Genomic DNA, 25,750 nt, shown 5'->3' with positions numbered 1-25,750 from the left:
CGGAGATTCAAATGGTACCATTTTTATTTTGATCCGACACCATTTTCCACGAGTTTTATTCTATTTATCGAAGGTCCTGCAAATTTTGTTTCACAATAAACCTCTACGATTAAGATTATCTGATTGACAAGCTCCAAGTCGTTCCACAGTTCAGTAGTGACCTCAAGTCAACTTTCGTCAGCCAGTGTAACACGTATGGGCTGCAAATAACGAGAGTAAAACAAAAAGGATGAGGTTCAACCCTCTAAAACGTGATCTCTCCTATCCTGAACCATGGTACCCAACCTTCTCAACCCCAGTTATACTCGGTGTCACTTTTAGCTAAGACTGCTCCTTTAGCCCGCATGTTGCAAATCTAGTGAAAAAAGGAAATTACGCCTTAACATCGTTAGTGACTTTGCGGTGCCTAAGTTTTTCTACGACACAACTCAGACTGGCATATTTGTGTTATGTGCGCATGCCCAGTCTGGGGCCCACAAGTGCACAATACTGAATACATAAGTAGTGACATCGAAACTGTGCATAAACGTGCTACAAAAATCATACTCGGTCCAAATCACATGTCTTATGAGTCCGCTCTCGAGTCGCTGCCAATTCCGTCTCTCCGTGAGCGCCGATATGAACTAATGCTCAAGTTTGGACATTCGTTACTCGCATGTGAGAAGCAACGTTCGTTACTACCACCTCCTTGTACAAAACGTGTGAATACCCAAAGCAAAATCAAGCTTGAACCCCCAAGGTGCCATACAAACCGTTTCGTGAACTCTTTTGTCCCTTATTTTTGTTAGTGCATTTAATCGTTCGTAATTTTTTTTTTTCACTTTAGTGACCAATGTTGTAAAAAAATTAGCGTTATTTAGTTGCGGCCTAGGCCAAAACTATGAAAGCCTTTTTTATTAAATAAATCTATTCTATTCTATTCTTTAACTGAAACAGATCAATATATAAAAATTAGAATAGACAATAGATAATGAAAAACAAAAAAGAAAACAGAGAGATGAATAGAGTAAAAACGAGTAGCGTTTTCCGTACTACGAAATGGAAATAAAATTAAAATAAAAATGGAATAAAGAGGAATAAAGTGAAAAGGAAATACACGATTGACAACAGGATGAATTGTATTACTACCAGTCAAATTTGAACTAACCTCTGATCCAAGAACCTTTTTTTTGATAAGGTAATTTTTGTATGACAGAGGAAAGCAACATTGATGGAGTCTGCATTACCGTCGTATAACCATGTTTCTACTTGGCTTTGCGTGTATCAATTAAGGTTACAAAGAAATCCAGTTGCTGAATACTTTTGGGAAAGAATAATAATTGCCCAGGAATGCGGAAAGCAAGTTCTCTTATTAGACTGCTGGTAAGTGGACTTACCTTCCTTTTGGCCAGGGACCCAGAGAAGAAGACTGAATTAAGAGGAATCGTAAAAAAAAAAAAAAAAAAAATTCAAATTCGTAGTCTAAAATAAATGATTAAGTTACATTTTTATAATTTTCAGTTTACAAAGATTTGAATAAAATTAATATTTAGCTACCTAGTTTTTATTTTTCAAAGATAGGATAAAATTAAGCCTTGAAATGCAAGAAAATACAGAAAAAAGGAGAGTTTATAGATTGGCCAAACGTAAAATTTGTACTCCATTCACAAGAACAGTATTTATTTTTCGTCTTCGATTTGTCTGCCTAACCCCTAATGAAGTAGGTGCAGATAATTGTTTACCACTTCACCTTCACCGCTTCACCATGTCAGAAATATCCCTTCCCTTTCAGGAATATGATTTCTTTGCAAACAAAATTCAGTTTTTTGCGCTGTCCCTTGTAAGACAGACGGATGTCTAACTAGCTTTAAATATAAAATCTGATTTTTTTTATGATTTATCATTGTTTTGTATTTTCATCATTGTCACAGGGGTCATTGGAGTGACTCAAATAATAACTAAATAGATCATATTTCAATTTTCCATATTTCATGTTTCAATTTCAATATGGCAATTCGTATTACATACAAATTTTACTTTTTTTTACGTTCTAAACACGGACATTTACGTTGGAAGATTTATTTTTCAGTCACAGCCTGCACCCTCCCCAAACTTTTTCTGAAGAGTTCCGTCCCTCTGCAAGGGGTATGCCTCTGCAAGTGTGACCAGTGAATGAGAATCAATCAGAAGAATCTCCGTGACTTCTAACTCACTCGCCAGTGTGTCAGACACATTCAAGAACTAATATAAATATAACGTATTATAAAAAGTATTACACATTCAAAAGTATTATATATATAAATTCATCGTTGAATAGTTTAAAACTTTTATATTTTAAATCTAATAGCAATATAATTCTAACTTATATTATTAATGGTAGTAATTAATAAAATATCAGTAAAACTGAAGTAAAAAGTAAGTACGATAAAATTTAAATACAAAAAAACTGACTACGAGACTAAAAAGAAACTTACCACGAAGAGGTAGGAAAAACGCCACCACGAGTTAAAGATACATTTCCTAATGAAGCCAAACCCGTCAGATTTGAGATCCTTTGAAGTTGTAGATCCTACTCTCCCATCTTTTGTACAAAGTTGCTGGCAAACGTCCAAATAATCAGCTTCATAGCAATTTATAACTACATGAAACCTAAAAGATTAAGTTATACTTACCACATGGTAAATATAAATCGTATATTGAATGATATATAGAATGGTATATTTACCATATCTCTCTGATGAGCCCTATCCGGCAAAAGGTGCTAATACATCGATGCTAAAATGACATTTTAACGTCATTTTAAGATTAACGTCACTTAGAGATGTCAAATGATAACTAAACTCTTGACAAACGCCCATTTAATCAATTTTTTTGCAAATTTATAGCTATATGAAACCTGTAGTATTAAGCTAAAATTGGTAAATTGACTCTCAAAGACATTTTAAACTCGGGTAACTGTCTGTTTATAATCTCCACATAGTCAAACAGTGCCATTTCTATTCATAGCTTAAATCATTGAAGTACCCCACTTAGAATTACTAAACTTATTTACAATGTCAAGTTTCTCCCACTTTTCTAATCCGGCCTTAATTTTCTTTGAGATTGTGTTTGGAACAAGTTAGATTTAGCCTTACAGAAAATCAGCTTAGCATCCTTAGAAATTGCAAAAGGGGTATTAACTTTTTGTCACATTTGTCTCGAGGTGCTATTTGTTTTATATATATATATATATATATATATATATATATATATATATATATATATATATATATATATATATATATATATATATATATATATATATATATATATATATATATATATATATATATATATAATAATATATATATATATAAATGTAATTATATATTATAATTACTAAACCTAAAACTCGCTTCCCAAACCTAACCAGCTCAGGGAATAACCAAAACCAAGAGTAGAAAATATAATTCACTTTAATTGACCAACGTGTCAAATCCGACATAAGCTTATATGAACGTACTGAAGTCTTAGATGAACTCACGAGCTACTAAGACGAACTAACTATTAGGAGAAGCGAGACATTTATCTTATAATCAGGGCCAGGGGTTCCAGCACTGTTTAAGAGTGAGGTAAACTTTTTCAAAAGCCTTTCGAACTACTAAGTTCGTACGGGTAGTTGTGAGTTGTCTGAGATAACACGGGTCTAAAAGAACACGAATAAAAGAACAAGGGTCTTCTTTTTTTCTTCCTGTTTAGTAGATTTGCTCTGTCTATTTTGAATACTCGTTCCATTTTTTCGGAGAGCCCTCAGGTTACTAATAAGATTTGAACATAATAAATATATTTGGATATAATTAAGTAAAACCACTGTAAACATAAATAGGTCTTGTTTGGGTATGACAACCTCTGGGAATCCTAGAGTCAGCTATAAAATTTAGGTGCCACAAATCCATGTCAAGGTATGTTGACAAAGAAGTATTAAGCAAATATTCTCTTTTCTTTCTTCTTTTTGTTTAGATTGAATGGAGACCCTTTCTAAAAATCGCATCATCGAGGTCCAACCCTGTGCTAAATTGCCTTAGCTGAGAATGAACTTCAGTCCTGTATTACCAAGCAGAGATTAATCCCACTACACCACGACGGGACAGAAGTTATTTTCTGGTAGTTACAACTGGAATTGGTAAACAAACAAGCCATTAAATGACTCTGTTGTTACATTGAGAGCCTTCTCGGGTTATAGTTGCCTTTGTTTCAGCTTAGAATATCCTGTTGGAATTTCCAACTCAGCCACCATTTTGAAGTATCGGCAAAGTTTCAAGTATGTCAAGTTTCGGCAAAGGTTTTGGCAAGTTTCGGCAATCGTATTGGCAAAGAAGTACTGTGACTGGATACTTTGTTTTACCCACGTCATCCAAATAGCATATCTGCAACGTCTGGAGAATGTCTTGGGCTTTGCTTTGATGTTAAAACTTACAGGTGCTGTTAGGGAAAGAAAGAGGGAGGGTGGGTTAAGGGCAGTTCAAATTTTTGTGTTACGTGAGGAGGGAAGGTGGTCCACAATTTTTGTCCCTGATCTACCAAAATATTTTTGCACTCTAAGCTCCTGAGATTCATAGTCACTGCATAGTTTACTAGCGAGGTTAACTCAACACTCTTAGGTACAAATTTTCTGCATTATTGTAGTAGCTTTCGCGATGGGCAGGTTTTCGCCTTTCAGTGCTCTAACCTGAAACCTCTGAAGATATACCAGTCATTCACAACCAGCTGCCTATGATTGCTAGCCTTCTACTTGGAACAAAACAGTCATAAAGGTAACAGAAATAGTCCCATATATATGGGTCCCGGTAAGGTATCAGGAAAATCGTCAGGAAATTTCATTGTAATGAATATCGCACATCTTCCCCATCCCCCCCCAAAAAAAAAATTTGGGGCAACATATTGTCAACATCTTAGCAAAGCTAGAAAAATTATCGTTTTCCTAACGTCAAAATTGTAAAAATCGCAGCAGTCAGCACTTTTGGGGCGAGGTAAGAAGATTTTCATGTAGAGAGATTGAGGGTGGTGCCACGGTGCGGTGCCACCAAAAACGGTGCCACGAAAAAAAACTGCCTCTTTGAGCACGATCATTGAAATTCTCACGCATTTTTATTTTATTTATATATATTATTTAATTTCTAGGGACTTCACCACCTATTGCCCATGTACTCACCAAATTTCATCTTTTTCAACCCTCCTTAAATATGAGTTATGTTCCTACTTAAAATAGCGTTGTGTCTGAGGCAATAATGCCGGAATTTTCGGAGGAATCAGAATACATATTTAGAAGAATGTTCTTTAGTTTTTCTGAAATTTCCATAAATTTGTTTTCGCAACAAAACTTTTACCATTAGGATTAATCTAAATATTAGCTGACATTCCTGAATCAGCTTCAAATGGTGATTCTTCGTCACCAAGCATGTTTTTTTTATCGCTCTTAAATTGTCGGTCAAATGGTTAAATCAGCTCTTAAATTTCGGTTAAATCAGCTTCAAATGGTGATTCTTCGTCACTATGCATGTTTTTTTAACGCTCTTAAATTTTCGGTCAAATGGTTAAATCAGCTCTTAAATTTCGGTTAAATCAGCTTCAAATGGTGATTCTTCGTCACTAGGCACGTTTTTTTTTATCGCTCTTAAATTTTTCGTTACTTTTCGGACTAGAGATGCCACAACCATGAAAGTCGGTGTCAAGATTTGAAAAAAGAAAAAAAAAACAATCTAATAATTAAATATTAAAAAAATTCTTAGCAAAAGAAGAATTAAAAACAGAAAGAACCACTTCCTTTAAGAATTGGCCTAGTAACTGGTAAATTGACCTTTGTAAATCGATACCTAGTAACTGGTACATTGACTTTTGTAAAACGATGCCTAGTAACTGGTAAATTGACCTTTGTAATCGATACCTAGTAACTGGTAAATTGACCTTTGTAAATCGATGCCTAGTAACTGGTAAATTGACCTTTGTAAATCGATGCCTAGTAACTGGTAAATTGACCTTTGTAAATCGATGCCTAGTAACTGGTAAATTGACCTTTACGCACAAACTTCACATTTTTCAGTCTTCAATGGTTAAAACCTCGGATTTTTTAACCAAGAAAATATTCGCATGATAATTATGCGATGTTCACTCTTTCTTGTCTCTTTATGGGCAACTAGGATAAGTAATATACAATGTTAATTATCAAAATGTTAGATCGCTTTGTACTTTAGAGTGCTGCTTTATTATTTATATCAGTTTTGTCATTATGCCATCATCGTAAAATAGTAAATAAAACATATTCAAAAGAGAAATTAAAGATTATTGACCCCATAATATCACCTGAATATATCCTGCATGACCAGGTTTTGTAAAAAATCGATTGTTAAAAAAAGGTGAAAAACGAGTCTTAATTAAAAAATAATTTTTGAAAAGGACTATCAATTAACATCAATTATCAATTAAAATTGATAATGTTAATTATCAATGTTAATTATCAATGTTAATTCAGATTAGGTTATTAAGACCCATTTCTCGCTCTCTCGTTTTCTGTTTTTTTTTTCTGTTTTCTTTTAAAGTTACGTTAAGTGATTCCCACCACATGGAAAAGCAGTGTTTCCTGGGCGGTTAATTTATTATGTTGTTTATTTGATTTAAATAAATGACTTAACAGTAATAATAGATGCCTCCAGTGAATGGAGGTGTTACTGGTCCACTACGATTTTCCAATCATAGAGATAGAAAATCCTTGATCTCCGTCAAAACAAGGCACAAATGCCTACCTTTCTGATACGGATGGTCATGACTTACCCTTCAACAACTCCTATAAGCTTTAAGAGAGCAGTATCATGCATAACAAATACTTGGTCTACTTCAAGTTGGCTTATAACATCAACAGCGTGACTTGGAACAGTCATTGTTACTTCAGCACCAGCAAGCACAGCTAATTGCACAGTAAGACAACCGGAGGGGGTGGAGCCACCATGAACAAGCACCCTTGAAAAAAAAATTATAAGCTGACATTTCAAACAAAACTAAAAAAAAACAAGAAAAAAAACAATAAAAATTCTTATTAAGATATTCTTGATTCATGCAGTGACGCAGTGAGACTGATCTCTGCTTAGTAATACAGGACCCAGAGTTCGATCAAAGCTGCAGCGACCCGCCGAAGGGGCCAGAATTGGATTCCGGTGATGAGATCATACGAAAGCGTCGCCATTTCCAAACAGAAGAAAAAGAATTCATTCGCAAGGTATTAATTTACGTATTTATTATAATTACAGGCATATGTGAAAGAAAAAAAAAACAGTCAACGATCAGACATCATAGTTTGATCATTGTCCACTCAGAACAAAAGTTTAGCATGCACATAATTCTACAAGGTAATACCCAGAACCAAACTTTTGTACAAGGTTAAACAGATATATATATATATATATATATATATATATATATATATATATATATATATATATATATATATATATATATATATATATATATATATATATATATATATATATATATATATATATATATATATATATATATATATGTACTATATGTATATATATATATAGTACATATATATATATATATATATATATATATATATATATATATATATATATATATATATATATATATATATATATATATATATATATATATATATATATATATATATATTTCTTATGCGTAGTTGAATATATATAGTATATCAAAGGAAAGGACAACTTTGCCCAATCTTGAAAATGGCCTTAGGGCACTAGCAATAAAGAAGGAGCAAACAGCCAAACATCATTTGGTTTGTTCGAAGTTTACGTATTGTTGGTTTATATAATACAAGCCTGTCGTCTAATTTTTCTTGCATCCCTTAATGATACTTTTTAGTAGTGTGCCTTTTTTTGGAACCTCTGCCAAGTACTGTTGTAGGTTTTCTCTTTGATTTATTTAAAAGCGCTATCTACTATTTTTGAGCGACAGAGTGTATCATCAGTGTCTGATTGGGCAAGCAGAAGAGGGGCAGTTACTTGTCACAAGAGCTGCCGTATTTTCCAGGAGACGTTACCTTAAACTGCATGGATTAGGTAGCAAGAATTGACACTTCCCTTACTAATTGGACCCCCTTGGTAATCTGAACAAAAACCTACTGATAACTGTCTTTTGAGTATTCATTGAACACTCAGCGTTCCAATCAGCATCGTAATAATGTGAAATGGAAATTTTATTTGCCGTGTGGACTTGATCATTGAAGTTTTTTGACGAAGATGATCTTGAAATGGGGTTAACGCTGGTGCTAAATGTAGGTTTGAACTTTATTTCGTGATTCCTGGCAAAGGGCAGTACGATGGATGTACTTTTGAGTAAAGGATTCAAGTTTTTCGATCATGCGAGTAATACGGAAGCGAAGAAACTGTTGTGGGCCTACTATGGACGTGAATTCGGGTACGATTAACGACTACGCAAATACAAAAAAGACTCTGAAAACTTGACAGATATTGCAAAAATAATGTGGCGCTGAGCTAAAGACGGCAAAGAAGCTTCCAACATTCGTAATCCTAGAGCTGCAGTTAGTTCCCACATGTGGAAATGAAATTACAGTCTGATTTACTACCAAACGTAAGAAAAGTCGAAGAAAATGGACACAGAGCCACAGGAAGTGTCTCGGCAGCTAAATAGTTTAAATGAGGGTTTACAGGTTTTGGAAGAGTTCAAAAATCAGCCCACTGCTTTTGTGCCATCATTTAATCTGTCGGATGCAGTAAAACCAGTGTTCTCAATAGTCATGAAAATATGCATCCCGACTTTGCGGATCCAGGGAAGCACCAAAACTTTATAATGAGTTTGGTCCCGGGAGATAAATCGCTAGACGATGCAGTGCTCAGACGGAGAAATAAGGAAAGGCAGCTCTCGCTTTCTTCGAAACAAGCAGCCGAAAAATTTTTAATTGGCCTCAAAAGTACCCATGAAATCGAAAATGAATTCAACGAAAATGAGTCAACTTTCAGTTTATCAGCATCATGAAATGGTTGCCCAGTAATGTGGCAGAGGATGATTTGAAGAGACTCTCAAAGCACTGTCAGAAAGCAATCAGTTGCGGAGCCTCGCGAGCGCATAAATTATACTATCCTTCTAAAAGTTCATTGCCTGCTCTAATAGTAACCCCGTTTAAAATTAGTTTCAAACTATTCCTCATTAGCATCTTCTTTTTGCCAAGACTGTGTAATCGATGTTATCTAGCTGGACACAAAGCCACTGAATGCAAGGGATGTGAAACTTGCAGTCATTGCGTTTAGCAGTGAGCAGTCGAACAACGTTGGTGTCCCTCAAGGATCTGTACTTAGCCCCTTGCTTTTCTTGATTTATATCAATGACTTGGGGGAGTCATCAAAGGATCTCGAACTTAATGTATTTTGCTGATGACATGGGTTATAGTGTCCTTGGATCCAATAAGATGATACTTTGGTTAAATATATGTCATTCATTTGATAGAATTCTATTGCGGTTTACCCACAAGCGTCTGACAGCAAATTCTAAGAAGACGAAATTTATTATTTACTCTCAGACTGCAAATTTTGTCCTGGGCTCCATTCAGTTGAGGCTTCAAACAACGTGCGTATTGAGCGTGTTAGCTTTATACGTTACTTAGGAATTATCATTGATGAAAACCTGTCATACAAGCACCATATTAGCCATATTCAGCTGAAATTAAGCAGAAATGTTAGAATTATGCGATATCTGAAGTTTATTTTACCTTATAATGCATTGAGGTCCGTCTATTTTAGCTTAGTACATTCTTACCTTAATTATTGCCCATTCGTTTTATTCCAATACATTTAGGAGCCATCTACTGCCACTCCAGAGACAACAGAATAAAGGCTTACGAGGACTGAAGGAAATTGTTCCATCTCCTGTTTTGTTACCAAACAAATCAAGTACTCAGAGTATGTATGTTATATTGAATATCCTTCCAGTTAACCAGTTTGGATGGAAGGATATTGAATATCCTTCCAGTTAGTCAGTTCTGATTATTGTTCAGTATCGTAAGAAGGCATTGCCTGCGTATTTTTATGAATCTGAGCTGGTACAGGTATTGGATGAGGTGGATTCATGTCGACAGTCCAGGAGGCGGTGGATGGTCCGCCAGCCACTAATTAAATCTGAGAGTTCGCGTTTTTCACTAAGCTATAGTTTAGTTACAGTTTGGAATAAGTTAGATGAAAATTGTAATCTATCTCTTCCCCTATCAACACTAAAAAAAAAAAAAATTAAGGAATGCTTAATGAACATGTAAATTGTTAATATGTATTTGTATGTGTGCATAAATGTAAGTGTACCTCGTATATTGGTATATGTGTGTGTATGTGCTTGCATACATCTGTATGCCTCCTTTTGTATGGCGTGTTTGGGGAGGAGTTGGTCCCTCTTCCCCTGTTGATGAGTTGAATAAAGTTAGTAGTTTTTTTTAAAATTCCTTTTTTTTTTTTTTTTTGGTGGGTTGAGGAGTCTGGAAAGGTGAGTTACCTATTGTTTTGTATTTTATTTTTAAGGGTGGTTGGAAATAGAAAATTGAAGATTTTGATTTAAATCTCTATAAGTGGAATATTAGTAGAGGTACAGTTAATTTAAATCTATGTGTTAAATGTTTTTGTTCCTGACTCTGTCAAGTTTTCTCTTTGTCGGGAATTTAGTATGTTGTGTAAATATGGTATTAATAATAAAACCTTGAACCTTAAGCCTTGAACAGGTCAAACAAGCTCCCCCGCAAAACTTGTTACAATCCCACTCGGTGCTTAAACTGCAACTCAAAAAATCATACATGCTACCACTTTCTGGGTACCACATTCATACCAAGTGGGTATACATGCATACCCAGAAAGAGCTTGAAAGAGGAGATACGCTCCCAAAATGTGTAGCATTCCATCTTGGATTAAAAATGGGAAAATTCTTGAGAATACAGTTTTGCTAAATGACTTGAGCTAGAATAATGAAGTCATATACAAGAGCACATGCTATCGGTAGGTAATACGAACCTTCTCAAGTTTTCAAGTTCCTTCCAGTGTTTCATTCAGCCGGCTGAACTTGAGAAGTCCAGAGGTCGGCCATCTGGAGGTTTAGCGATCCTTGTCAAAAGTTCTCCTAAACCTGATCTTCTAGCCTCAAATGGTCACTTCATCGCAGCAAAAGTTTGCATTGATGGCATCATCACCGTTTATCTTCCTACTAACTATAGATCTAGTCTTTCCTATAGTAAGTTCATGGCTGCGTGTACTCAATGGAGTCGGTTTATGAAGACTCACAATACGGGGAAAGTGAAACTTCTTATTATAGGGGACTTCAATTACGAGAATTATCTGATTAAACTAATCATGGGAGTCTTAAAGGTTAGAAAGACGTAGCGTTTTTCAATTTAATGTTTATTCAACTAGGCTTTTGCTTATTCAAGGGCCTAATAAACAATGCCCTTGCTTATTCAAGGGCCTAGTAAACAAGGCCCTTGCTTACTCAAGGGCCTAGTAAACAAGGTTCTTGTTTATTCAAGGGCCTAGTAAACAAGGCTCTTGTTTATTCAACAACTTGTTTATTCTATGCACTGGTTTATTTAATCTTACGCCAGCTTTTGAACTAGATTAACTCTAGATTAACGCTCATTTAAAGTGGTTTTTAGGTTTAATTTTAAGTTCGCAGGATTTTTTCATTATGCTCAAATATTTTCAATTAAATATTTATAGAGTGACTTACTATGTTTAGGTCCATGTTTTAGAAATTTTAAATAATTTGCCAATAATAACCTATGTTATCTATGGAAGAGCCAGCTTATAATTCACACCTATACACTCTTAAACGCTGGAAGAAAACTGTGCCTATCTAGCCCTTTAGGCGGGATCCTTATACCTCATACCTGTGAAGTATGTCGGCAGGTACGTGTATTTTCGGCGTCATTATGGTACTAACTACAACCTAAATTTACCTTTTTTTAAGCCATGACACGAAACTGATACACAAGACGCGTTTACCTTCATACCTTTTACCTTTTAATGGTTTTTCCTCTAGGGATCGTCCGCCAAGGATTGCTTCCCAACTCTGAATACCAGAATATGGCACAGCGGCTGCCCCTTCATGGCCTAGTGTTTTTGGCTTTCTTCCAACCCACTGCTCAGGTACACAAATCAACTCTGCTAAACATCCTAAAATATATTAGAAGACACTGTAGCTAAAGATTACTATATTATAGTAACTACTATATAAAGATTACGATATTATAGTAAATATAGCAGCAACTTGCGTGGGATATGACCAAAGACAAATGGGGTATGGAGTATGATCAAAGAGAGAAAAGGAGAGATTAAATCTTATTCTTCCATGTTAAAGTGAGATTCAATTCCATTGCCTGATTTTTCTTATGCATTCGTAAGCCAATTCAATTGTTTCTTATCGATATTAAATATTAAAAAAAAAACAAGTTTTGTTTAAAAAAAGTAAAGAAAAAAGCTATTCCTTGAGCAGAGTGAAAAAAAAAATACAGAAATTACAATGAACAATGAACTAAAAGTTAAAAGAAACAGATACTAGGCTTAATAAAAAATGACACCAATAATGAACTTATAATATACCAAAAATAGAACTGATATACAACTGAAACCCAAAAAGAACAGAAAGTACTAGATATATGAACTGTGACGTCGTCCCCCTTGTACCTCAATTACAGCGCGAGTGTCATTTGCACTTTACTGAAAGCAATATATATTTTAGACGATTTCGAGCGAGTGAGACGAGGAGAAGGGATTACTTGGTTTGAACCCCCCCCCCCAGTCAAGCCTGACTCGTGAAAACAGCAATGGAAATACATACAAACAAATTGTAGTACACTTTGAAAAGTTTTTTATCCCCCCCCTTCCCCCGAAAAAAAATAATAGATAAGGGCTTATAAAAACTTAATTGTTCAAAATACATATTGTTTTCAATTAAATACAGTTTAGAATTTGTAAAAAGAAAGAAAAGCGAAAGAAAGCGCCCTCTTTTTGTTAACATTGAATAGCCTTGGGAAATCATTTTTCTTTGTTGCGTTGTTATTGATCTTATAACAAATAAAAACAAAATTATTTTTTAAATTAATTATTTAATCAAATTATAATAATAGAAAACTAAATTTTTAATAGCCATCAAGATCACGCGAAAGAAAATATACATGTTTAAAAAACAAGTTTATGCCCAAATTCTTCTTTTTCGGTCTATTTTATTTAAACATATAGAGCAATGGAGCCTAAATCAAACTTTGAAAATGAATAGTTTTAATTTTTGAAGAAATCCATTTTGTTCTTTGAAGTAAAGTTTTGTAATGACAAATCTATTCGGCTCTTTTGTGCACTTTAAAGAAATATATTTAGAATGAAGAAAGTATGAAAAGAACTCTCCCTCTTTCTCTCTCTCTCCAAGCTATTCAAGTAATGACAATATTACTCAATCAATTATAAATAGTTTGGTCTCACAAACTAAAAACATTTTCAGTATGGATGAGATAGGATGATCCTTTCCCCTTAAATATTCAGAGATAATGGACAGACTTGACTAAACAGTCAGTAGCTGTGCCGTAAGTATTGATTTGACTTATAAACGTAAAATGTTTTTAGTTTGAAGTAAAACCAGGAGGGATTTTAACTATTGTACTAATGCAATTTTAAACCGTACTAAATAACTTATGAGGCATAGTTAGCATTTCCATGTAGAAAGATTATTTCATTTTCCGTGGCCATTTTCTGTATTTTCATTATTTCATTTTCTGTAGTCTTGCCTGAGGAAAATTTGTCCAGAAAACCATTTGAACCCCCCCCCCCCCCTCCCCCTATCAATGAACATATCAAAAGATTTTTTTCGATTGGTATGATTTGCACCTTACATATTTGTCAATCAGAGAACTAGCACAAGATGGTGCAGACATTTTAAAAAGCTTAGATTTTAATAAAATGGTACACCAATTTATGAAAATGTAGGAGGGAGGAGGAGGTGCAACAACATTTTTTATGAATATACAAAAAGGTATTTTCTAATTATGGGGTGTATTATTTTGAAAATATAATATCAAAAAAGATATTTTTCAATCCCCCCAATGGGCGCTAGAATTAAGTTTAACATATGAAAGTGCCATCTTCTGTTTCAATTTAATCTGCTATTCATTCCCTGTATTGCATTTCTAGATCTTATTTTTTTTGTTAGGACATTAATGTTAATTTAAGAAGTCAACGCATTTCACCAGAGTAGCCACAAAAAAATCAGTAACTTTTAATTTTTCTTTATCAATAGAGTTTTCATCTTGATATTTTTTTTCTTTTTAAAGTAGTGCTTTTTCTTCCTTTTTCGTCAATAAAGGTTACTTGGATGTAAAGAAAAAATATACAGTTTTTTTAGTTTATTTTATTTAATTTCTGGATAAAACATTTAGCCGCTTCTTGCGTATTTATTAACCCGCTATCCGTTTATTTCCATAACTACCGTTCAATTTTACGTACAAATAAAAAGGCAGTGCAGTCTATGAAATTACAAAATAACTTACCTTGATACCAGAATGGTGTAGCTCCCCACACATGTTCACCAACTTCTAGATCCCGTACACCACTACCAATTTCAACTATAACACCGCTGAAGTCCCGGCCAAGACTGAGAGGAAATACTCGTTTCCCTAACTAAAAAGAAGTAAAGTGTGCATGTGACTTAAATTATTAGTATAAATTATGCCGTCATCAAAGCACCGGAAAGCGGATACAGCCCCCCCCCCTAGAGGTGATTGAAACCCTCTTGGTCCCAAAGCGCTATAGAAACCAAATACTAAATGCATTTGAATTTGGTATATTATTATCCTCCATAATAATGACAAAACTAGTTATATATGGAGAAACTCCTGAGTGTGGCTGCACATCACTAATAACACATAGAGAAGCAGTAGTTACTGGAAGGCTTTACAAACCGCTTTTCAGACCCAAGCTGGAGGTGAGTTTAAGCTTTGTACACTGCAGAACAAAATGAATTAGTTCCTTAACGAGAAAGATCGAGCAATCACGAGAATACTTGCATTTACAGAAGCAGCAATTAATTGAATGCTTTACAAAGCTCTTGTGAGGCAAAAGCTGCAGGTGAATTTAAGGTTTGCAGCGCCACAAAACAAAATGAATTAGTTGCTTAATGAGAAAGATCGAGCAATAAACAGGACAATAGCATACAGAGAAGAAGTAGCAGTTCGAAGAATTTATGAAGCTCTTGTCAAACCCAAGCTGGAGGTGAGTTTAAGCTTTGCAGCACCGCAAAACAAAATGAATTAGTTCCTTAACGAGAAAGATCGAGCAATCACGAGAATAATGGCATATACAGAAGCAGTAAGGTTCCATTGCTCTGTGTGGTCAGTCAGGAGGCTATTAACAATTATTAGAAATAAAATGGGACCCATCAGCGTTCCCTGGGGCACGCCAAAAAAGATAGGAAGGGGATTAGGATAAACGTTTTTATATTTAAGCACTTGAAAATGATTTGTTAAAAAGGAGGCAACAATTTTAACTAGAAAGGGACTCACTTGAAACTCCACCAGTAGCTTATTTACAAGGATATTGTGGACAATTAGGTCGAACGCTTTCTGGAGATCAATTAATTAAATGTTTAACCATGTATCAGGGTTTTCAAGGTTTTTAAGAGCAGTGTCAAGAAGACTAAAACAGTAGTTTTACGTAAACGCCCCCTTCAGGTTTCCAAATTGTTGTAAGTCAACAAGTTCAAGAATCCCAGCCTTTAACCAATTATCTAAGAAACCGTCGTGCATTTTAAAAAAAACTTGGGTTGAGGTGATTCGTCGCACTCCAGTAAAATCGTTCACGCCTCCCTTCTTTTGGATTGGAGTAATATAGCCCAGTTTCCAGCACGACGGGTAACATCTGGAATTACTAACATCATTAAGAATACTAACAAGGGGTGTTGATAGTTTATCAGGGAATGGTTTTATTAGATCAATTGGGATATCAATGGGACAAATACTAGTTTTTTCAGTTTCTGTATTATTTCTATCATTTGCTTCGCCGAAATTTCCGGGATTTTAACTTTTGGAGTTTCGGGGATTAGCTAATTTTCCGAGAGAGGGGGGAACGTTTGCACAATGCTAGCTAGTTGTTTATTAGACTCATTGGCTGTCTCCTCAGGCGGTTCATACAGAAAAAAACCAAGGCTCTTGCACGGCCAACTCCCTAATTCGCTCACTTTCTTAAACCATTGCTGAGGTTTGCTCTGTTTTAAGTAATTTAATTTATTCTAAACATAACGAGAAGCAGAACGACGTATTTCTTTCTTTATTTGTTAAAGGAGGGTTAAGGCTTCCTCTTTCTTTCGAAGGCAAAAAAGTTTTCGTTTCCAATGGATTAGTCCTTTTATTTTTTCATTAATGTAAGGTTTATCTGAGGAACATACCTTCTTGGTAACCTCTGGGAAACAATTAATTTTGTTTGAAACAAACTAACCTTTGGATTAAGATTTACACACGACAAAACATTATCCCAACTCTCGGACGTAATCCAAGATCTAAAATCAAAAAGACCTTGACTTGTTATTGGTCTGTACGAAAATTCGGAAACAGAGTAATTTGTTTTAAAAACTAGCAGTGGTTTCAAAAGTAGCATGAAATGATAGTTACCCGTGGGGGGAAGGGAGTTGGAATATTGTAGAAGGTTTTAAGGTTGGTGCAAATAACATCCGAACTGCTTCCACCTTTTATAGTAGGGAAATCAACAATTTGCTTAAGCTTCTGATCATTGCACAGATAATTAAGACTTAGTTCGTTCGTATCCCCTGCTATAAAAATGCCGGCATTTGGATACTTCGTCGTCACAAAGTCAAGACTTGCTTGGAGCCTGTCATGAAAATTATGACGAGAACAAGCATTCTGTCCGGGCGAATCATAAAATGAGCAAATTATCAAATTTGCGTAAGGCTGCGATAGGTATTTGGGCTTTGTAGATATCCAAACGATTTCGTCCGATCACATAGTTCTGGCACATGGATAAGGGTAGGAGATAGGCAATCCTTTGCGAAGATCATAACTCCTCCTCCTTTTTTCCCCAGAGGGTAGTCAACCGGGCGTAGCTTTATAAACTCCTGAAGACCAGTCATTTTAAGGAGATCTAGATTTTGTGCCTAGACTTCAGTAACTGCAATTATACCAATAAGGTTCAATTTTGCTGTTGCTTCTAACTCAACTTAAAAGCTTTCTTCTGAGGCAACTTTGGCAGGGTGTAAGCATTAAAATTAATGCTGGGAGTGGGGAGAACATCCCCTAAAAGTGAAATATTATCATTCGGGTTATTGTAGGGAGGTTTGCCGTAAGGCTCCAACTCACCACCCTTAACCGAGAGACTACTAAACCGGTTTTGAAGTGAGGGGGGGGGGGGGGGGTAAGAGGTCCACCTTTAAAAGTTGGGGGTAAATTGAGAGAGCCGCGGGTAAAATATTGCTCTTTTGTGAAATTTTCTTCTATTAAAGAGGGAAACTATATCTTGTATCTGAATAATCACGGGTAATCAGTGAAGCATTCACTGGTTTATGTATGGACTTTAAGAATGAAGTCGTGAATACTTTGGGCAGTTTATCTGTGTTTCATTTTTTATGGGCAAACCCAGAAGTTTCATACTTTTGTATTGTGTAAAACGGCAACGGGACCCTGACCCTTAATTTACTCCAGATGTAAGTTAAAAATTAATTCCGAGGTTGTCATTGGTTGTCAAAATACCGAATCATGTGCATTCAGTGGAAAGGAAATCTAAATCACATAGGATTTTTCAAATTGGATTTTACTGGAATTTGGGGTCTATAGTGAATTAAGGTTTTTCCCTATACCATAGCGACTTGGAGTTTCCATAGTTACCAATTGTACCTATTTTAATGGGTTTTCAAAAGAGCTAAGTTTGCTGTTCATACTGGCTTCTTAACGCAGATTATTGTATTTTTTAACATAAAATATACAAAAAAAGAATAAATAACAGGCAGGTAAAGCGGGAGGACTTAAGACAAAATTTAAAATTAACTTAAAACGAAAAAGAAAGCAAACGAAAGAAAGAAAGAGAAACAAAATGTGAGAATAACTAAAAGCGTGGGAAAAGCATATTTGAAATGTGAAATAAAGCGTTATTCAAGCAATAAAGTGTTATTGAAATAAACTTTGACTCAAAGTTAATATTTCACATGATTCTTTTATTATTATTTATTCGTGCTTTTTGATTAACGACAAGCGAATTGGTCATTCAAAAAACTAATTACAAATTTTTTTTTTCCATAAAAGTAGTTTTTCAAAGAAAAGTAGAGAGCTATATTAAAATCGAAGCAGAAATAAAACCACTATTCAAACTTAACAAGAACTGAAGTCAATATCAATGAACGAATGAGACCCAAAACGAACAGAAATTACAACGAATAATCAAGTCAAACTTTAAATGAACAGGAATTACTACAAACTGGAGTAGGGGTAACACCCTCTAAGTCTTCTAAAGATCAGAGCGCCATTCTCTGACGGAAAGAGGAAAAAGGAAAAACGACGGAAAGAGGAAAAAGAAAGAAAGAAAGAAAGGAGAAAGTAGTAAAGCGTGCATGTGACTTAAATCATTGTAATTGTAATTAATTGTAAGTATTTAGGAAGCTACGGGTTCGAGTACCAGCAGGTCCAGAATTTTTATATAAATTTCCACCTCCAATAGTACCAAAAGACTTAAACTGTAATTAATTTCTCCAGGAAAAGAAAGAGTGATCTAAAGATTACTCTTTACTGAGAATGGATCTAATAGAGCATGTAGATAAAAGTTTTGAAAGAAGACTAGTGATTTTCACGTAGGGGTGAATGCTTTGACTATTTTTCAATGCTTATATTTATAATAAAGAACCAACTGAATCATAAGACCCTTTAGTCAGAGATTTCATAGACTATGAATAGGTATACCAGGTAATTAGGTTTGAATTTTTTGTGCTAGGTATTAAAATATCATTGTATTTTTAGTCGATAGTGAGGTTAGTAGGTTATTTCGGTGAGGAATCAGGAGTTAAACACGGTCATGTATTTCCCCGTCATTTTGAGCTTTGGGTCAATGAAATGTTTGAGTATATTATCTTAGCTCAGCGACTGTGCAGTATTCAGGAGGCCACGGATTCTAATCCAAGAAGTTCCAGATCTTTCTATAAATTTTCATCTCCAATAGTTTCAGATAATCCAACCTACAATCAATAGACCTAAAATCCACTTCCTCAGAAAAAACTTTGCACAACCTTCCGTGACCATATGTCGTAGCTCAGCGACACATCACAATAGCTGAGAGACAGGGTAGTATTTAAAAGCTACGGGTTCGAGTACCAGCAGGTCCAGAATTTTTATATAAATTTCCACCTCCAATAGTACCAAAAGACAAACTGTAATTGATATAGGCTTACCATCCACTTCCTAAACAAGAAATTTCTCCACAACCTTCCGTAGCCATACGTGATTCTAAGGTCTACGGGATCCACACTTGCCGCTCTCACTTGAACAATAATCTCGTATTTTCTACATTTTGATCGGACTGGAAAGTCGTCTAATAAAGCAACTCCCTATAAAAAGATAGCTTGAGACACACACAGAAAAGTAAATTTGCTTCTTTTTTTAGCGTGGGAGAGGGGAGAAAAGGTTTGTAATCGTATTTTGATTTATGCTCAGTATTCATGAATGCTGCACTGTATTACCTTATTTGGCTTATATCATATTATTGTTCTTATACGGAGGATTTTTTTGAGTAATAATTAATTATTAAATTATTATTATTATTACACGGAGAACTTTTTTCTTTTTGGGCAATGAGCGCTCATTTTCAGCTAGATTACAAAATATCAAGAAAATATGCACTCAGCTGTTAATTATTCCTACCTATTATCGAAAAAGCGATAAAAAGTAAAGATTGATGATTCTTTATCAAGAATCCTTAAGACAAGATTAGTATTTAAGCGGAGTCTTGGACATCTAAGCTGAATCACCTATTTTAAAATTTCTATACAGGAGAGACGCAACACTCAATGCATACTTGGACAAAAAATAACATTTGGACACAGCAACGACAGACACGGAATCACGTTTAAAATTAATTTATCGTGCTAAGTGTTCTAATTATTCTGGTCCCTGAGGTTTCTGACCCATCAGTAGGGGTTCTTCTTCAACTTTGGAGTAATCCACTAGATTTGTTGAGTATTTTAAATAATTTTGTAAGTATGAATACAAGAAATACATCAAACTTTTTTTCCCTTTGTGAAAAGCAAATATATTTATAATCTAAATGAGCTTCCTAAACGTGATGACAATTTTTCGGTCATTAAACTTAATATTCAGGATCTTTATTCATCGACTGATCAGTTGAGGCTAATTTTTCAGGATGGACTATCTGATGTTATTGGGATATTTGAAATCTCTCTGGGTAATAGTACTAAAACGCTGCTGGAATTGGTGGATATAGAAGGGAGCGACTAAATCGGCAGACTATGACGAGATGTAGTCTTCCCTTGTATATATTCGTCGACCTTCAGTACACTGTCAGAAACTACCAATCTCCATTGGATCCATCCCTCTATTTCTTCAGGTCCTAGATAGACTATTGGTAACAATACCAACTCGTCCGTGTCAGCTTATCTTAATGGGAGATTTCAACCTTAACTTATTCGATCTTGCATCTTCAATGACAGTAGATTTTCTATCAGCTTCACTCACAGCTGGAACTTTACCAACAGTATGCATTCTGAAACTTGTAATACATCGAGAATACATAGGCAATATATTCCCCTCTCTTCATTTCGTGCTGACTTTTGAGCTAGTAAGTAATCTTTTAGACCAGTTTCCTCTGTTTTCTATATTCAGCTCCAAGAAAATATAAAGTCGGAACAGCCAAACTCTGGGTTCGGCTGCGCTTAAAATTGGTCAAAACGAGTTAACACTCCTTAGATGCGGCCATGAGAGAGTCTGTGGGATATTTTTGACAGAGATAAAGATTTGTGCTCATAGTAGAACTCCTTTTATGGGCCTGTCAAAACTTCTATTGTCGGTACATGTATGTACCGTATCTAATTCTGGTTCCACATTTAAAAGATTTATTCCCTCGAATCCATGAATGACTTCAGCTTTTTTAAAAATATTTAAATAGAGAAATAACCTATGGAAGCAATGCAAGTCAACAAGTCACCGCTGAGTGCATCTGCTGGTCCCTTTCAACGTTTTACACTGTATAGGAGTATTTATAATTCCTTGATCCGGTAGGCTAAATTCCTTTAATATTTTCAAAAATTTGCATATTGCACAAATAATATTCAGAAAGCGTGGCGAATCAATCAATTCTGTCTTTAAACCTTTGTCTCCACCTTTTTCTATCCCTCTAAGTTTGATGGTTGTTGCCTTTCTGAGACTGAGAAAAGTAGATTTGTAACAGTGTCCTCTGACCCTGGCTGTATACCCACCAAGGTCGTCAAATTCATTCTTCCTTTAACTATTTCTCTTTTCACAGGACTTGTAAATATAGAATTTTCCCGATTCACATAAGCGAGCTCGAGTCTGTTTTATATAAACGTGGGCCTCGGAGTGATCCATTATCGGTCGATATCTTTACTGTCTATATCTAGCAAACTTCTTGGAATGGCTATGCTTTCCCGACAAGCTTCCTTTTTAGAAGCCAAGAATTTTTTTTTTCATAATTTTCAATTTCGCTTCCAGGCAAAGAACTGAACTGCGCATGTAAGTACAACTCTTTAAAATTTTCTAGATCCGGCTCTTGGCTTTGGTCTGATTCCTGCCGCTATATTTTTGAACATTCAAAAGCTTTCTATTCTTTGCCTCACCAAATTCTATTCGTTAAATTTTCTAATAACGGTGCAAGAGGGAATGCTAGCTCTTGGTTTGTTTCATACTTATTTGGAAGGGTTATCTCCGTGGATCCTCTTTACCACTTAACGTCTCAAGTTGATTTTGATGTCACACAAGATTCAGTTCTAGGGCCGGCTCTATTCTTAATCTATGTTAATAAACTTATTGTTACGATTACCATCCGAAAACCAACAATTTGCTGGTGTGTTATGTTAACCCCGAATCTTTCCATGCCCACAAAAGTGTATCTTCGTCAATATGTGAGAATATTCTAATTGCTTTCACTGACGACAATGAATGAATGAATGGTTTTTATTTCCCATCATAAATAACACAAGGTTACACAACGGAGTATTGAAAAAAAAGAAAAAAAAGAGAAAAAGAAAACGCAATAAGAGAAGCAACAAGACTTCAATAAAAATCTATATGCAGCATACTAAACTCTTATTCAAACTTGCCTACGATAGCTCGGTACATATCATGATCAGGATTGAGCGAACGCCGAAATCAAACGATTCGCTCAGTAGCTGCAGTAGTCGGGTCCACAACGCTGTAATTTTTCGAAACTCTTGAGTTTCTCTCCCATGGCGGAACACTTAAAAGATAGTTTGCATACTTATAGTAAACCCGACGGACTGAGCACTTATCTGTTTCGGTGAAAAGAGACCCACCCGACGAGAGTGACAGAACATGCGGGATAACGAACACGGAATAAAGCCTTCCGAGTATACGGCGGTTATACATACGTTTGGAGGGTAGAAGTAGTCCGTATGCTTTGCGTGCCTTTTCTAAAAAATGCTCAACCAGTGCTTCACGAGTAGATCGCAGATCTGAAGCGATCGGCAGTCCAAGGTAAGTGAGAGATGGCTTTGAGCTCACCGCAGTATCGCCTAGGAGCACGCTAATCGGGGTCGAATCTTTCGCGTTGCGACAAAAAACAACTACTTCACTTTTGGCAGCATTAAAAGCTAGCCGAATCTTAGCATATTCATCACTCAATATATTGTAGTTATCCTCAACCCTTGAAACAGACCTACTTGCGTTAAGTATATCATCAGCGTAATTGATGAGCGACACGTCTATACCTAGATATATGCAGCGCGTTTTGGCAGATTCTTGAGGGACGATAATACTGTTGTTGTATAGAGGAGGGGAAGTAATGGAGCCTTGCCGGATACCTTTACGGACAGGTATAACTACGGTGGATACCACCATACCGCGATGAGTGGTGACTTTAATCTTTACTCTCAGCCTCCTATAAATGCTCCTCCATACAACGACAACCGAACGGTCAACTCCGCGTTTACAAGCAGAACTAAGTATATGTGCGTGGATACCGGAGTCGAATGCTCTACGCACATCGTGGCTTGCTAGAACAAGTGTATCATTATTATGATACACTTAGGTCACCAAAAACAAGCATTTCCATGAGTTTGCAGAATACCGGCGCAACAGTTACCGGGCGGTATGATGAACAGTTCCTGGGATCATTCCCTTTTTTGGGAACTGGTGTAACGACGCCAACACAGAAAACATCGGGGACAAGACCGCAGTTAAAGATCATCTGGTACATAAGAGCAAGGTGATTTAACACATTGTCACCCCCAATAGCCAGATGCATTCCACAAATATTATCATCACCTCGAGAATACTTCTTTTTCAGTTTAGATAGCATATGACGGATACAAGAGACAGTAACAACGAACCCGACACTTCGTTAATTTGACGCTAGGAGGGAGTCGAGCTCTTTTTCGAACTCTTTCTCGAGAGCCTTGTTCGGCGGTGAGAATTCGGCGGTGAAATATTTATTCCAATCACTTTCACTTGGCAAAATTTCTTTTTTGCGAGATTTCGGCCTCTTTTTCTTTTTAATATACTTCCAAACTGCATTTGGGTCACCTTCAAGCACTTTGCAATTCTGGTCAATTAAGTCGGTTCGGTGTTTAGCAAGGGTTTTGGCGAATTTTCCCTTAGTATATATCCTGATATCATTCAAGACACCTTGACGAGGGCACCCACACTTGTTTCATAGTGTATACCAGAATTTAGATCGATTACAAGACTGGGACAACTGTACATTCTGAGACCACTGTGGATTTTCACTTCCGATTCGAACTTTTCGTGTCGGAACTGCAGCCTTTTCTGCACAGCGTAGGGCATGTGTAATTTCTGCACAGTAATTGTTCAGGAGTATCTGCTTTTCATTATCGGGAACAGGCGAACCTTGTTGAAGCAGTTGAAATGGGACCTTTATCTTTTAAAGTATATTATCATACACGGACTTGAAAAGCGCAGAGTCGGCTTTTCCCCACTCAGATTTTACCACCCATTTACGGTGACATTCATCGGGCTGAGTAGGTTTATCAGTGACACAGAACACATTCGAGATGGGTAAGTGGTCGGAAGCACAGATGCTTAATTTTACCCTACATTTTCCGTTTGTCTTCACATCTGCAGAGCACAACATTCAGTCAAGGGAGGATACAGAGCCGGAGTTGTGTACATACGTGTAGTCCAGGTCATTTTCAAGTACACGGAGACTTTCACAGGCAGCTACCAGAACCTGAGTTCTCGGGCTGTTGTCACACAGGTTACAGTTCATGTCTCCGGTTACAATGCATGACAGTTTTTGCGTAACACATCCGTCAACTGCTCCACAAATCTGTCCACAAGCAACATTGAATCTTGCATCAGATTCATCGTCACGATAATCCATGGGCATATAGACACAGAATAGAGCTCTATCAGCAATTCGGACACCGACGAAGAAATCAGACTGCTTGTACAAGGAAGGATTAAGACTTCTGCGTACCAGTATTGAAATACCACTAGAGGGTCTACCTCTGCCAGAACGCTTTGCAGGAACACTGAATACGCTGGAACTGTCATTGACCTCAAGAAGCTGAAGTCCTTCTGTTGTAAAAAAGTGCTCCTGTAGACAGACTACGTCATATTCTTGTACTAATTGCTCAACCAGAGGTAGTTTAGCCAGAACTCCACCAATCATGTTCCATGATACAACTTTGAGTTCAAGATTATTCATTGTTTTAACGCTTTCTGTGCTTCAGTGTCTTAAAAACTGTAACAGGGATAATTTGCCGAACCACGGAAAGCACAGTTCAAGGGGTTCTGACAAGGATGGTCCTTTGAGCTGAAGTATTTCCCATCACAACGGGAGCACTTTGGCAGATTTGGAAATGTCTTTGCTGCGTGGCCGAAGCATTGACTCTTGTAGCACTGGATTGGCATAAATTTGTATTCGTGAATCGGCAGCCGCTCATACCCAATCACGGGGGGAGACTTGATTGCACTCTGTAGGTCTTCACGCGAATCAAACTTCAGTTTGAATGACCTGGTTTTGCCTATTCCAGTAGCTTCGACACATTTCAACCCTAAACTGCGTAAGTCCTCTTCTGAAATACTAGCAGGGACGTGACGAATTATCCCGAAGAAAGAGGGGTTTTTTACTCTCGCGACAACGGAATTATCGGTACTGGTAATAGCCTGTGCAATGGAATCGGCGGTCGCTTTGTCTTTCACGAGAACGCTCTAAGCACTCTTACGAGGCCTCAGTTCGACGATGTCATTGCTTGTCTGTCCGCTAAGTCCATTTAAAGTCTTTCCGTGATTCGGGATCAGTTAGTCCTTGGGGCGGATTCTTGAGAACTATGGCGTAAGTCTGTTTATACTTTCCGTTATTATCGCGCGATTGATAGGAATCACTCAGCTGGTACTCAGACTGAACGAATCTGTCAAACTCTCGGTAAAGCTCTCCCACTTTTCTCGTCAAAGTTGCACTTATCTTGCCAGGAATAATCGGTATGTCATCAGGTTTATATAATACGAACCGCGGGAGCAAAATGTTTTTTTCGTTACACATCTTAA

The 25,750-nt window shown here is 36.2% G+C and overlaps 1 protein-coding gene across 2 annotated transcripts in view; it reads right to left on the bottom strand.

The window, feature by feature from the left end:
* Nucleotides 1-25,750, bottom strand: part of LOC148943105 (NAD(P)H oxidoreductase RTN4IP1, mitochondrial-like) — a 75,188-nt gene that overhangs the window by 23,530 nt on the left and 25,908 nt on the right. For both annotated transcript variants that reach the window (XM_089102480.1, XM_089102479.1), the window contains exons 5-9: nt 19,423-19,578; nt 14,531-14,660; nt 12,005-12,167; nt 6,787-6,972; nt 2,454-2,628 (exon numbers count right to left, since the gene is read on the bottom strand). In XM_089102480.1, the coding sequence (XP_088958606.1) occupies nt 2,454-2,628; nt 6,787-6,972; nt 12,005-12,167; nt 14,531-14,660; nt 19,423-19,578 (810 nt within the window). The remainder of the gene's footprint in view (nt 1-2,453; nt 2,629-6,786; nt 6,973-12,004; nt 12,168-14,530; nt 14,661-19,422; nt 19,579-25,750) is intronic.

Source organism: Artemia sp. Qi Xiang Cuo, chromosome 16 (genome assembly GCF_049724085.1).
Source record: "Artemia sp. Qi Xiang Cuo chromosome 16, ASM4972408v1, whole genome shotgun sequence".
NCBI lineage: Eukaryota > Metazoa > Arthropoda > Branchiopoda > Anostraca > Artemiidae > Artemia > Artemia sp. Qi Xiang Cuo.
Note: the sequence above shows the minus strand (reverse complement) of the source record. Positions and strands in the feature narration are given on the sequence as shown.